Source organism: Salvelinus sp. IW2-2015, linkage group LG1, assembly GCF_002910315.2.
Source record: "Salvelinus sp. IW2-2015 linkage group LG1, ASM291031v2, whole genome shotgun sequence".
Classification (NCBI taxonomy): Eukaryota; Metazoa; Chordata; class Actinopteri; order Salmoniformes; family Salmonidae; genus Salvelinus; species Salvelinus sp. IW2-2015.
Window position 1 is genome coordinate 19,692,019 of NC_036838.1, and position 15,418 is coordinate 19,707,436.

The following is a 15,418-nucleotide window of genomic DNA, read 5'->3' on the forward strand; positions in this document are numbered from 1 at the left end:
AAGCTGTTCTGAAGATGGGATTGATGGCATGTGAAGTGGCATGATGTGTGTTTTTGTGATATACTTGTGTGATTTAAATGACACTAATGCTGAATTAAAATGGCCGTATTGATCCTTTATTCCGACCACACACAGACAAGTATTACTGTAGCTGCAATATTGCTTAATAGAATACAGTTCACACATTTCAAAGACAGAGTAGCACACACACACACACACACACACACAAAAGCAGTGGGTGTGATGTATTAAAGAGAAAGACCTTATATCCCTCTAAGGACACATTATGCCAGGTGTGTTGCTGGCACTGCATGGCTAGAGGAAAAGCCTGAACCCACAACAGGGTAAGACTTCCCAACACTGCCCTAGACAATAATATAAGGTCAGCAATGTTCTGTTCTCCCTAATGGTTATGGTTAGGATTTAGGGAGGGGTAAGATCCTAGATCTGTGCTTAAGGGGCAACATCCTCCCGCAGGGTAAAGGCATCAGCACGCTTCAGTTCGGCTGGCGGCTAGCCGAAGTTGGCTAGACGAACCGAAAGAGTGTGCTCGCATACTCCCTTAAAAGACCTTGAAAAACAAGAAAAAAATGGCAATAGTACTGTTTGGCCATTTTGAGAAGCCGTAGCCACTTCCTCAAAACAGTCAGAATTAATCTAAGATAACTCAAGGTATCTATCATTCATTTTGACGTTTTTTGCAGAGGAGATCTTAGTCGCGCAATTTTACATCTGACTAAGATGTTTGGTGCGGCATTTCTCAATGAAAACATGTGCATAAAAACGAGTCGAATAAAAACGTTGAATGAAAACAAAGACTTTATTGAAGAATCCCTACAGTTGACCAATCACAGACGAAAGGGCGTACACTTCGACTCTTGAACTATGGCTGGCCTCGAGAAAAAATGTGGTGTACCCGAACAGCCGAAAAATCACTTACCGAAGTCCAAAACTAACAAAATCTTCACAAAATGTCATCATAATATATGCATGAACTCTTCTGAACTGTTTCGGCTGGGAAGCCTTAAGACTACCCATCACTGCCCTGGATGCTGATCGAAGGTCAGCATTGTGTTTTTCCCCCTTATGGCTAGGGTTAGAATTTACAGAGGGTTAAGCTGGTCTTAGATCTGTGTCTACTGACCTGAGTGCCCAGCAGGATGCGGACGCAGGCCTCCGACGCATCGCAGATGGCCGTGAGGTCGTGACCCCCCTCCAGTGCCATGACAACCCGGCCCCCCGCCAGCCCCATCAGCTGACGTGTCAGGAAGCCAAAACCTGAGGGAGAGGTAGATTTAAACACTTTATTAGAATTCACAAATTAAAATTAAAAGGATTAAAACATTCCAAAGGTCACAGATGCACGGATAAAATTGTTGATACAAAAAGCCCCTTCTTCTCCATATTGCCAAGCACACASACAGGATGTGTGAGAACCCTGAAGAAAGGAGCTGTAATGCTGAAATGTGCTGTTTTTTTAAAAAGTAAAGTGCCTTCAGAAAGTTCTGTATTCACACCCCTTGACTTTTTCCACATTTTGTTGTGTTACACCCTGAATTTAAAATGTATTAAATTGAGATTGTATGTCACTGGCCTACACACAATACCACATAAGTGGAATTATGTTCTTACACATTTTTAAGAATTAATAAAAAATGAAACGCTGAAATGTCTTGAGTCAATAAGCATTCAACCCCTTTGCTATGWCAAGCCTAAATAAGTTATGGAGTAAAAAGGGTGCTTAACAAGTCATATAATAAGTTGCATGGACATGGATTTTTGAATGACTAGGTCATCTACCCCATACATACAATTATCTGTAAGGTCCCTCGGCCGAGCAGTGAATTTCAAACACAGATTCAACCACAAAGACCAGGGCAGTTTCCCAATGGCTCGCAAAGAAGGGCACCTATTGGTAGATGGGTAAAAATTWAAAATGAGATATTGAATATTCCTTTGAGCATGGTGAAGTTATTGATTACACTTTGATGGTGTATCAATACAACCAGTCACTACAAAGTAACATGGGTCCTTCCTAACGCCGTTGCCGTTGCTGGAAAGGAAACCGCTCAATGATTTCACCATGAAGCCAATGGTGATTTTAAAACAGTTACATTTTAAGGGCTGTCATAGGAGAAAACTGAGGATGGATCAACAACATTGTAGTTACTCCACAATACTAACCTAATTGATAGAATGAAACGAAGGATGCCTGAACACAATAAAAAATATTCTTAAACATGTATCCTGTTTCCGACAAGGCACTAAAGTAATATTGCAAAAGATGTGGCAAAAGCAATTCACTTTTTGTCCTGAATACAAAGTGTTATGTTTTGGGGAAATCCAATACAACACGTTACTAAGTACCACTCTCCATATTTTCAAGCATAGTGGTGGCTGCATGTTCAAGCATATGGATATGCTTGTAATCATTAAGGACTGGGGAGTTTTTCAGGATAAAAAAGAAATGGAATGAAGATAAGCACAGGCAAATTCATAAAGGAAAACCTGGTTCAGTCTGCTTTCCACCATACACTGGGAAATGAATTCAATTTTCAGCAGGACAAAAACCTAAAACACAAGGACAAATCTACACTGGAGTTGCTTACCAAGAAGACAGTGAATGTTTCTGAGTGGCCTAGATACAGTTTTGACTTAAATCTGCTTAAAAATCTATGACAAGACTTGAAAATGGCTGTCTAGCAATGATTAACAATCAATTTGACAGAACTTGAAGAATTTTGAAAAGAATGGGCAAAAATTGTACAATCCAGGTGTGCAAAGCTTTTCAGTGGCTTACCCAGAAAGATGCACAGCTGTAATTGCTGCCAAAGGTGATTCTAACATGTACTGACGCAGAGGTGTGAATAATTATGTAAATTAGATATTTCTGTATTTCATTTTCTATAAATTTGCTACAATTTCTAAAAACAAGTTTTCACTTTGTCATTATGGGGTATTGTGTTAGAAAAAAACTATTTTATAAATGTTTAATTCATTTTGAACATAATGTGGAATAAGTCAAGGGGTATGAATACTTTCTGAAGACACTGTATACCCCTTGATTTATTCCACCTTTTGTGTTAGAGCTTGAATTCAAAATTGATAAAATCGTATTTTTTTCCTCACCCGTCTACACACAATGCCCCATAATGACAAAGTGAAAACTTGTTTTTACAAAGTAGACTCAGCGATATGACATCATCATACACAGTGGGGCGACTTCCTGCTCACAGACATAAACATCAAATCTGCCAAGACTGACACTGTTTGCTCTTTGTCAGGAACTAATACAGACGAAACTACTAAATAAACCCTGTGAAATAAAGAACAGTCTGATTGACGAAGTAGAACTCCTAAAATAGTGAGGATGAGGTAGAAATAGGTTGCTCTTAGAACAGTTTAGAAGGTTAATTTCAACCTGTAAGATCCATAGAAGGTAGAGTAAGGTATTAATTTACCGTCACAATCACATTTTCGTTCTATTTTATAACTATTCTAATCAAGACGTTTTGGATTGGCTGAGCTAGAGTCAATGGTGAACCAGTAAAGACAGCTAGCTTGATTCTTATTGTGCCAGCTAAAAGTGAAAGGTTTGAAAATAAACCATCTGAATGAATGGTATGCCACAGGTTATAAAACTMATTTGAATAAAAGTAATGATAGAGAACAATTTGAGTAATTTGCTACATCAATCCTTTTGATTTGCTTTGACATGGGAAAACACCAAGGAATCAAAGATGGCTGCCAACAAGTGATTATTGAACACTACTTTAAACAAACTGTAGCATAGGCTACTCAATTTGTGCAAGTTTATTTGACCATTGTTACATTTTTGACTCCCCTAACTCTCTAGCTATAAATAGGCAATGTACTGTAATAAAATAAAGCATGGTTATAAAGTAGTTCGATATTAGGAGAGGATTAGTATTTACAAAAACATTTCCATTAAGTCTCAACTATGCCTGTCACCTCCCAATAAAATATCATCATGTGTGATCCCATGAACTTTTGAATGTGTGTGTGCGTAGGCTCAAACGTCTATCTGCATGTGTGTCCCTGCATATGATTCAGTGAGGAACTGACGAGGTGTTTAGTGAGCTTACACTTGGCCGACACTTTGTAGCCCCCCAGCTTCGCCGGATGTCCCTTGACGGCATCGAAACCAGATGAGACCAGCACCATGTCAGGAGAGAACTCATGGGCAATCGGCATCACCACAGTCCTGGAGACAGACAGGAGAGAGAAATCAGACCATTAAACCCATTGACAAGAACGAGTCGTTCAAGTCTTCAACGCTGTTGTATGTCAAGCACTCAAACTAGTACGTTTTCCCTAAATCGTCTCAAGATCATTTAAAACAGCATAGCTCGTAAGGCGTAGTAAATGTGCCTATAATGCAGGGTATTCATAGAAAGTGTCACAAAAAAAAAATAGTTAGATATTAGGAGAGGATGTATCCACGTGAGAAAGTAATTTCTGAGCCTGTGTGACAGACGAACGTAGTTGCTAGCAAGAGCTTAACACGATTCTTCAGGGTCACAAAAGAATAGCAAACTATATGTGACTTTGACCCTTTAACTGACTGTACATTTCACACCAGGCTTGGGCGGTATACAGTTGAAGTCGGAAGTTTACATACACTTAGGTTGGAGTCATTAAAACTCGTTTTTCAACCACTCCACAAATTTCTTGTTAACAAACTATAGTTTTGGCAAGTCGGTTAGGACATCTACTTTGTGCAGGACACAAGTCATTTTCCGACAATTGTTAACAGACATTATTTCACTTAATCACTGTATCACAATTCCAGTGGGTCAGAAGTTTACATGCACTAAGTTGACTGTGCCTTTAAACAGCTTGGAAAATTCCAGAAAATTATGTCATGGCTTTAGAAGCTTCTGATAGGCTAATTGATATAATTTGATTCAATTGGAGGTGTACCTGTGGATGTATTTCAAGGCCTACCTTCAAACTCAGTGCCTCTTTGCTTGACATCATGGGAAAATCAAAAGAAATCAGCCAAGACATCAGAAAAAAATTGTAGACCTCCACAAGTCTGATTCATCCTTGGGAGCAATTTCCAAATCCTGAAGGTACCACGTTCATCTGTACAAACAATAGTACGCAAGTATAAACACCATGGGACCACGTAGCCGTCATACCACTCAGGAAGGAGATGCGTTCTGTCTCCTAGATATGACCGTACTTTGGAGCGAAAAGTGCAAATCAATCCCAGAACAACAGTAAAGGACCTTGTGAAGATGCTGGAGGAAACAGGTACAAAAGTATCTATATCCACAGTAAAACGAGTCCTATATCGACATAACCTGAAAGGCCGCTCAGCAAGGAAGAAGCCACTGCTCCAAAACCGCCATAAAAAAGCCAGCTACGGTTTGCAACTGCAACATGGGGACAAATATCGTACTTTCTGGTCTGTCTTCTGGTCTGATGAAACAAAATAGAACTGTTTGGCCATAATGACCATCGTTCTGTTGGAGGAAAAGGGGGAGGCTTGCAAGCCGAAGAACACCATCCCAACCGTGAAGCACGGGGGTGGCAGCATCATGTTGTGGGTGTGCTTTGCTGCAGGAGGGACTGGTGCACTTCACAAAATAGATGGCATCATGAGGTAGGAAAATTATGTGGATATATTGAAGCAACATCTCAAGACATCAGGCAGGAAGTTAAAGCTTGGTCGCAAATGGGTCTTCCAAATGGACAATGACCCCAAGCATACTTCCAAAGATGTGGCAAAATGGCCTAAGGACCACAAAGTCAAGGTATTGGAGTGGCCATCACAAAGCCCTGACCTCAATCCCAAAGAAAATTTGTGGGCAGAACTGAAAAAGCGTGTGGGAGCAAGGAGGCCACCAAACCTGACTCAGTTACACCAGCTCTGTCAAGAGGAATGGGCCAAAATTCACCCAACCTATTGTGGAAAGCTTGTGGAAGGCTACCCAAAACGTTTGACCCAAATTAAACAATTTAAAGGCAATGCTACCAAATACTAATTGAGTGTATGTAAACTTCTGACCCACTGGGAATGTGATGAAAGAAATAAAAGCTGAAATAAATAATTCTCTCTACTATCATTCTGACATTTCACATTCTTAAAATAAAGTGGTAATCCTAACTGACCGAAGACAGGGAATTTTTACTAGGATTAAATGTCAGGAATTGTGAAAAACTGAGTTTAAATGTATTTGGCTAAGGTGTATGTAAACTTCCGACTTCAACTGTACCATATATACCCTATACCGGGGTATTTGGAAATAGCCACAGGACGGTTTTTCAATATCGTCAATACCGTTGATACCTTTGAAGTTTTTCAATACATTTGAATATTTGTAGGTATTTTTTAAGTAAATACCTGCAGTCAACTTGTGCAATTCATTAGGAGATGAAGCAGATCACGTTCTTATTTCACCTGTCACATTATTATTATTAATTTACATTATGAAGCGTACTTAGTTCACCAGCACAGTTGAGCCGGTCACGTGTTTGTTTGTAAATAGCAGGTAGGTGAGTAAAGCTGTGTCACAGGGGTCATGTTTTATATTGAATGTCAACAGTGTTTTTCTGCTTCAATAGAGTGATCAGGGACGTGCAACTATAGTCTATAGTTTTCCTTCACGGAAAATAAGTTACATAATATGCATAATATAGCTTCATTTCCATCAGCTGACAAAAGAAGTGCACTGCTATTTGGCTGGCAACCACACAAGTAGATGAGCTTACAATGAAAAATGCAAGGTCTTTTTTTGTCAAAAACTATGCATGGCCTTCATATGTCTAATGTTTAAGCTTATCATAGAAAGAATGTAGCCAGCTACATTTCCTAATGTTTTGCGTACATTTTATTTCGCGTTTTACCTGAGAAAAATAGGCTGGCTACACTGAGAAAAGTACCAGAGAAAAGTAGCTACACATCAGTCTGAGCTCTGTCTGCTGATAGAACGCCAGTTGTGAATTCTCATCCGAGTTTAGAAGTGCAGCTGAAGCACAAAGTGAGTCTGATGCCGAGCAGAGATTACAATAAGAAGCATTTTAGATCGGTGTTTACAAAACACAGCAAGATATTTCTTATGCGTTTCATATATTTTTCTGGTCGAGAAAAACGCAGAATGTGTTATGTGTTAACACGACCCGAGTTTAACTTGCTATCTAGGTACGTAGCTGAGGTAATAAGGTGACGGGACATCATATTGTGTTAGTTTCTGACGTGTTTGAGAAGGCAAAGTCGCTATCTTGATTTCCTTGACTTTTTTCTTCCTCTCCGTTCTCTGCCTTTCTGCTAGTTTTTCTGGTGCCCCCTTGTGTACTAAACCGGTAATACCGTAAATCCAGAGATGAAAGGACGGTATGACGATATGAAAATCTGGACCCTATTTCACACCCTAGCCTCTCATGACACACAAAACATGCTGTGCTTTATTGCTTACTGTATATGACATGCTCTTGAAGAGAAACGCGTGATGTAACATTTTTGGTTGGGAGAGATGTACAATATGTGTATGACCACATGACAAGGCAATTCACAAATAAATCACTGACTACCAAGTCACATTGGGTAACATTTTGAAGAGACATTGTCAAATTAAACCCCATGTTCCACAGATCTAACTTGGTCCCAGATCAGTTTGTGCGGTCTTGCCAACACCTATGGTCATTGCGAAACAGCACAAATAAGTCCAGAACCAGGCTACCATTGATCAGTCCAACTGTCTGAACCGTTTCAACAAACTCCTAGGGACACAATGTCCCGAGTGGCGCAGCGGTCTAAGGCACCGCATCTCAGTGCTAGAGGCGTCCCTACCGACACCCTTGTTTGAATTCAGGCTGTGTTACAACTGGCTGTGATTGGGAGTCCCCTAGGGCGGCGCACAATTGGCCCAGTGTCGGCCGGGGTAGGCCGTCATTGTTTTTAAGAATTTGTTCTTAACTGATTTGCGTAGTTAAATAAAGGTTACATTTATATATATACCATTTTTTTATTAAAAGTAGATGAAATTTGAAATGCGAACCACATGGTGCTCTAAATCCAGCCTCACATAATAGATGGACAAACATTACATGTTCGCACAGATACCATGTAGCCGAACGATAGTTACACATCATTTACATATCTCTGTTTGATAACATTTCGTGTTTAAACACAGTCACTAAACTTAATTAAAAAGAACATTTGGCCTCTTCCTTGAAATGTAATAATTGCTTTATGTATCTTATATGCAGTTGCAAGGTACACTTGAGTACCTACTAGGATACATTCTGGTTACCGTGGTTACCAAAGTAGTTAAAGTTGCCCTTGTTGGCATGTAGTTTATGTAAAGTGCTACCAAACAGATGAAAACCATCAGGACCAAGAGAGAGTGATGTCCAGAGGGGAGTATTTGTTGATGATGCCAGCACAGACTCTCTCTATTTTCATCTTCTGGGACCGCTTCCCTTGTTCTTCTCCTCCACCCTCTTCCCTTCTTCCTCTTCCTCCCATTGCTGCTGCCGCTAGTGATTTAAGCTAGCACACACGGCCCATGCTGTGATTCCTCTCGCTACTTCTTTCTCTCCCCCACCATCTCCTTCTCTCTTTCTCTCTCCATCCCCCCTGTCAAAAAGACAAAACCCCTCCGTCCCTGCCTCCTCCTCTCTCCTTCCTCCTTCTCTCTCCCCCATTCTCTCTTCCTCTCTCTTTCTGCCTCCACCCTCCTCCCCCTCTCTCCCTCTCCCTCCCTCCTCTCTCCCCTCTCTCTTTCCTCTCTCTCTCTCTCTCTCTCTCTCCGGCCACCAGTTCAAAGCGTTTCGGCGGGCGTCTGGTTCCATTAGGGGCTCGTCCCTCTTCTCACGTCACTGACAGCCAGCCATCTGGGATCCATTGGGCTTAATTACGCCGTCTTTGGATCCCTAACAATGCACCCCCCCCCCCCATTTTCCCCCGCCATGCACTACCAGACCCTGCAGCCCGTGTTGTGGGGGTGCACCTCCTCATCCACACACATGAATGTACATGCACGTGTACACGCACAAATACATACAGGCAAATACACATGGTTGTGCACACCCGCACACAACCACACCAACAAACACACACACTTCCTCTTCAATACACACTCAAAAGTACCACCCCCCTCCCGCCAAGCTTCACAAAAATCCACCAGGCTATATCAACCTCCACCCATAAAAAACACTACCTCATCAGATTCTAACCCCTACCACTGACCCCCTACGCCCCCACATACAGCCCCTTTACCTGACCCTCCTGCCTAGTACCACATACACACAGCACGTTTTACCCCCAACTCCAAAGGAATCCACCAGATTATACTGAAATCCCCCCAAACCACTTCAAATCCTTTTCAACCAGAATCTACCCCTTCCCCTTTGACACACGCTATTTACCCCCCCCCCCTCCCCCCCACACACACACTAACACACACTATATACGGAAGAGGTTGCCATTTTGGAGGCAACCCAAGATTCCTCAGCCTCTGAATGGCAAGATGTGAAATAAACAGAACCGGTCCATTTCCTTGCCCCAATACATATGCTTCTAGCTGGGAGATTGAAATCTCAATCATGAATTTGAATCAAATTAAAAAGATGGCAGCAAGAATGGAACCAGTAACTGCACTTATTACATTTACGGCCATTGCAGAAACTCTTCAAATTGGGTGCATCTTGTCTGGCTGTCTTGTCTGGCTGGAAAAGTGGCTCAGTCACAGAGATTTTCCTTGCACAGAATCGACAATATATTGCTTTACAGTGTTTGTTGGTGGAATACGGTCGGGGGAACGCTGTGAAATCATTTTCACATGTAAATACGTGTTTTAAAGGTGAACTCCTCGGATTTTCCAGTAGGATTTTCCAATTCCACACCAGGATATAGCCTATAGGCATACAAGAAACAGTTGCTAGGTAACATCTACATGTAGGCTACTGGAAACGAAGTGATAGTTGCTAGGTAACATCTATCTGTATTGAGAGATACTGTAAAAACAACAACAACATAAAAAAGGTTGTTGGTAACATACACCTGTACTGAGAGCTAAGAAAACATTACAGTAGAAAAAGTTACTAAGTTACGAGGTAACATCTGTAGTAGGTAACATCTAGGTAACAAACACCTGTATTGATAACTACGTGCGATTTGCTAGATTACTGGGAACTACCTGTACACAAAACAAAGGTARAGTTGCTAGTTAACATACACTTAAACTAAGGAACATTTAACACTTTCAGTTTTCCTTTTACACATCCAGTGAACCAACACAGACTATACTGCCTAAGTGGTTCTCAGATAGTTAGCAAATAGCATAGTATGCTAAGGGCAAACATTGGGCCTAGCGTCTGCCTGTTGCAACCGATAGCTTGTAACGGTACAGCACAGCTTTAGCCGTTAGCATCGTGAGTTTGACGAGCTTGGCCCACCCACGGTGTGTGTATGCACCATACAGACCTCACATACTGTTTAACTGCCTGGTGGCGAGCCAACCCCGCTGACAGGAACGCTCAAAGTTCATTATGCTGCAAACCGAGCAGCTATTCATTCAGGGGCTGTGGCTTGAATGAAGTGGAAAGTGCGGTGCACAGAAAAAAAGACRTTGGTACGCACTTCCATACAGTGGCATGGATTTACACCACGGGCTCTATTTCCGGCTGCCGCTAAGCCAGCGCCATTGTCAAACACAAAATGTGAGTGGACAAATTATTTTAGCCAGCTACTGTTATTATTTTGGATATGCACAAAACCCCTCATGTAGGCTACATGTCCATAAGACCATCATGGTATGAAAGATGACTGATACCGCTGACCCTATTTAGAAACATTTAAGTAATTCCTCTGTTACAATTGCTTGTTTTCTGTTTCATGTGATTAGAAAACAAGTTGTCAGTAGGCTACCCTTACCCTAGGCCTATTACAACGAAAGCTGTTTCAACAGCAATACGTTGCGTGTATTTCTTATCCTGGCCATGCATTAGCCAAGGAGCCTATCGATAAAATATTTCTAGGTCACACTTTATTTGGATAGTCCGGATAGTCCATCTGTAGATGCTCTATCTGTTAATAAGCAACTGCTTGCTAAGGTTTACGGTTAGGGTTAGGTTTAGAATAAGGGTTAGGGTTAATGTTAGGGCTAGGGTTGAATTTAGGATTAGGGTAAGGGTTCAGGTTAGGGCTAGGGTTAGTAGATAGTTAGCTGAAATGTTACTGATAGTCTGTAGAGCATCTACAGATGGACTATTTTTTTAAAGTGTTACCAGTTTCTAAATGGTCTACTCGTGAGGATTTTGCCATCATTCTTTGGCATTATTCACAATGAAAATAGGCCTACCTGCAGTACATACTCCATTCGGCTTGTATCCATCCCTATTTCCAAAAAGTGTCTCTTGTCCATTTACCTAAGAAACAGTCCATCGAAAATATCGAAATGATTCAGTCCTACTGTATAAGGCCATATCAACGGTAGGCCTAGGCTATATCTTGCTTATTGAGAATGTGCCTCACACATGCAATACAATTTACAGGAGCCTAGTATCCTTTTGTTTAGGAGAAGTGTGATGCGTAAAGACATACTCGTTGAAGCCAATTTCAACAATGTTGACTGTCAACACTCCATTGCTTACTGCTCGTTACTGTAGCCTGTGCTATTTGCTATTTAATAAACTGTAGTATCAATTCACAATGGACTAGGACGAGAATATTCTGTGCCCCCCCCTTACAGAAAATAACTACAGTATTCCTATAGGATATTATAGGATTTCTATAGTAACCTATAGTGGGCTTATAGCGTCCTATAATATCTCTCTCCCTATATAATATTCTTATAAGATTTCCTGCCAGATGTTTTCTGTAATAATACTCAATAGTACTTGTATAGTATTATCATGAATCAAAATCTCTATAGTATTCCTATAGTGAGTTTTTAGTAGCTCTCTTGCATACCTATCATAAATGCGCTTTTTTCAATGAAGAACATTGTGCTTCATTGTCATCATTGTTGTTCAGCTTCTTTGCCCTTTTCTGCTTATTATACAGCATCTGTTATTTAAATATTTCCTAAATTAAATAAATTGCATAACATTGCCCGTGTCTCAAAACATGTGTAGATCCAACAACATGTCTCAACTCAAATTGAATGGATTGAAGAGCTACTTTTTATATGACTTATTTTGAAGTTATGCAAATCCTTAAAAAATGTACTCATACACTACATAACCAAAAGTATATGGACACCTGTTCGTCAAACATTTCATTCCAGAATCATGGGCATTAATATGGAGTTGTTCCCCCCTTTGCTGCTATAACAGCCTCCCCTTTTCTGGGAAGGCTTTCCCCCTAGGACCAAAAGGCTCTTCAACAGCTTCTACCCCCAAGTAATTAGACTGCTGAACAATTCATAAATATTCATAAATTTACATTGACCCCCCCYCCCCCCCCCATCCCTCTTGTACACTGCTGCTACTCGCTGTTTGTTTGTTACCCATGCATAGTCACTTCGCCCCAACCTACATGTACAGATTACTTCAACTAGCCTGTACCCCTGCACACTGACTCGGTACCGGTGCACCCTGTATACAGCCTCGTTATTGTTATTCTTATTGTGTTACTTTTATTAGTACTTTATATTTTAGTCTACTTGGTAAATATTTTCTTCTTCTTGAACTGCACTGTTGGTTAAGGGCTTGTAAGTAAGCTTTTCATGGTAAAGTCTACACTTGTTGTATTCGACGCATGTGACAAATAAAATTTGATTTGATTTGATTTACATCTTGTAACATTGCTGCGGGGATTTGCTTCTATTCAGCCACAAGCATTAGTGAGGTCAGGCAATGATATTGGGCTATTAGGCCTGGCTCACAGTCGGTGTTCCAATTTATCCCAAAGGTGTTCAGGGCTCTGTGCAGACAAGTCAAGTTCTTCCACACCGACCTCGAAAAACCATGTCTGTATGGACCTTGCTTTATGCACGGGGGCATTGTCATGCTGAAACAGAAAAGGGCCTTCCCCAAACTGTTGCCACAAAGTTGGAAGCACAGAATCACCTAGAATGTCATTGTATGCTGTAGCGTTAAGATTTCCCTTCACTGGAACTAAGGGGCCTAGCACGAACCATGAAAAACAGCCCCAGACCATTATTCCTCCTCCACCAAACTTTACAGTTGACACTATGCATTGGGGCAGGTAGCGTTCTCTTGGCATCCGCCAAACCCAGATTAGTCCGTCGGACTTCCAGGTGTTGAAGCGTGATTCATCACTCCAGAGAACGTGTTTCCACTGCTCCAGAGTCCAATGGCGGCGAGCTTTACACCACTCCAGCCGACGCTTGGTATTGCGCATGGTGATCTTAGGCTTGTGTGTGGCTGCTCGGCCATGGAAACCCATTTCCTGAAGCTCCAGACGAAACAGTTCTTGTGCTGACGTTGCTTCCAGAGGTAGTTTGGAACTCGATAGTGAGTGTTGCAACCCCGTTAATAATGTCATAGTAATAAGTGTACACACTCCCCTTACATAAATAGACCCACCGAGGTCAAAAGAGGTTGGCTGGTATTGATGCGTTTATATACATCTGTGAGCAAGTTTCTGATAAAGTCAGGCCTCTATTGTTAGGCTACTATTGTTGGTCCAAGTTTGTCTGTAACATCAAAGAAAAGGGGAAATAGTTGCTGTGAAAAACGGTAATACAGTTTTTTGCTCATGTTTGGGTCCCCTGTATTGCCAACCAGAAATATGGGAGAATGGGAGATTCAGAAAGTATTCACACCCCTTGACCTTTCCCACATTTTGTTGTGTTACAGCCTGAATTTAAAATTTATAAAATTGATATATTTTTTGTCATTAGCCTACACACAATACCCCATAATGTCAAAGTGGAATTATGTTTTTCAATTTTCTTTTAACAAATTAATTAAAAATGAAAGCTGAAATGTCTTCAGTCAATACGTATTCAACCCCTTTGTTATGGTATGCCTACATAAGTTCAGAAGTAAACATTTGCTTAACAAGTCACATAATAAGTTGCATGGACTCAGTCCATGTGCAATAATAGTGTTTAATATGATTTTTGAATGACTACCTCATCTCTGGACCCCTCGCTCTTGTGCTTAGTAGAGCAGTGCATTTCAAACACAGATTCTACCACAAAGACTAGGGAGGTTTTCCAATGCCTCGCAAATAAGGGCACCTATTGAGCAGACATTGAATATCCCTTTGAGCATTGTGAAGTTATTAATACACCTAGTAACTACAAAGATATAGTTACAGTTTAAAAGCTGTGATAGGAAAAATCTGAGGATGAATCAACAACATTCTAGTTACTCCACAATACTGACCTAATTGGCAGAGTGAAAAGAAGAAAGCCTGTACAGAATTTAAAAAAACTCCCAAACATGCATCCTGTTTGCAATAAGGGCAATAAGGCACTAAAGTAATATTGTCCTGAATACAAAGTGTTACGTTTGGGGGAAATCCAATATAACACATTACTGAGTACCACTCTCCATATTTTCAAGCATAGTGGTAGCTGCATCATGTTATGGGTATGCTTGTAATTGTAAAGGACTGGCCAGTTTTTCAGGATAAAAAATAAACGGAATGGACCACAGGCAAAACCCTAGAGGAAAACCTGGTTCAGTTTGCTTTCCACTAGACACTGGGAGATGATTTCACCTTTCAGCAGGACAATAACCTAAAACACAAAGCCAAATGTGCACTGGAGTTGCTTACCAAGAAGACAGTGAATGTTCCTGTGTAGCCAAGTTACAGTTTTGACTGAAATCTACTTGAAAATCTATGACAAGACTTGAAAATGGTTGTCTAGCAATGATCAACAACCAATTTGACAGAGCTTGAAGAATTTTGAAAAGAATAATGGCCAAATCTTGCACAATCCAGGTGTGGAAGGTTCTTCGAAACTTACCCATAAAGACTCACAGCTGTAATCACTGCCAAATGTGCTTCTACAAAGCATTGATTCAGGGATGTGAATACTTACGTACATTTTTTTGTATTTTATTTTCAATACATTTGCAAACATTTCTAAAAACATGTTTCATTTTGTCATTATGGAGTATTGTGTGTACAGTAGAAGGGTGAGAAAAACATATATTTAATAAATTTTGAATTCAGGCTGTAACGCAACAAAACGTGGAATAGGTTAAGAGGTATAAATATTTTCTGAAGGTACTGTATATAGTACAGTAGCCTAATCTTTGGCATTTTGTAATCATGTATTTATAGTCTATGGATGTTATGCTTGTTTCGGCCCACAGAGGGAGCAGCTCACTCTAGTGCTTAGTTTACGCAGTGTTGCCAATTTAGCGACTTTGTCGCTATATTTAGCAAATTTTCAAACCCCATCCAGCGACCTTTATTGGCTACTTTTCAGGCTGCATTTGGAGAGTTTTGGCACCAAGAGTC

The 15,418-nt window shown here is 40.7% G+C and overlaps 1 protein-coding gene across 1 annotated transcript in view; it reads right to left on the reverse strand.

Moving 5' to 3' along the window:
• Positions 1–1,096: 1,096 nt before the first annotated feature.
• Positions 1,097–15,418, reverse strand: part of LOC111961722 (histone deacetylase 7-like) — a 76,957-nt gene continuing 62,635 nt past the window's right edge. The window contains exons 21-22 of the mRNA XM_023984244.2: positions 4,107–4,225; positions 1,097–1,278 (exon numbers count right to left, since the gene is read on the reverse strand). Of these exons, the coding sequence (XP_023840012.1) occupies positions 1,097–1,278; positions 4,107–4,225 (301 nt within the window). The remainder of the gene's footprint in view (positions 1,279–4,106; positions 4,226–15,418) is intronic.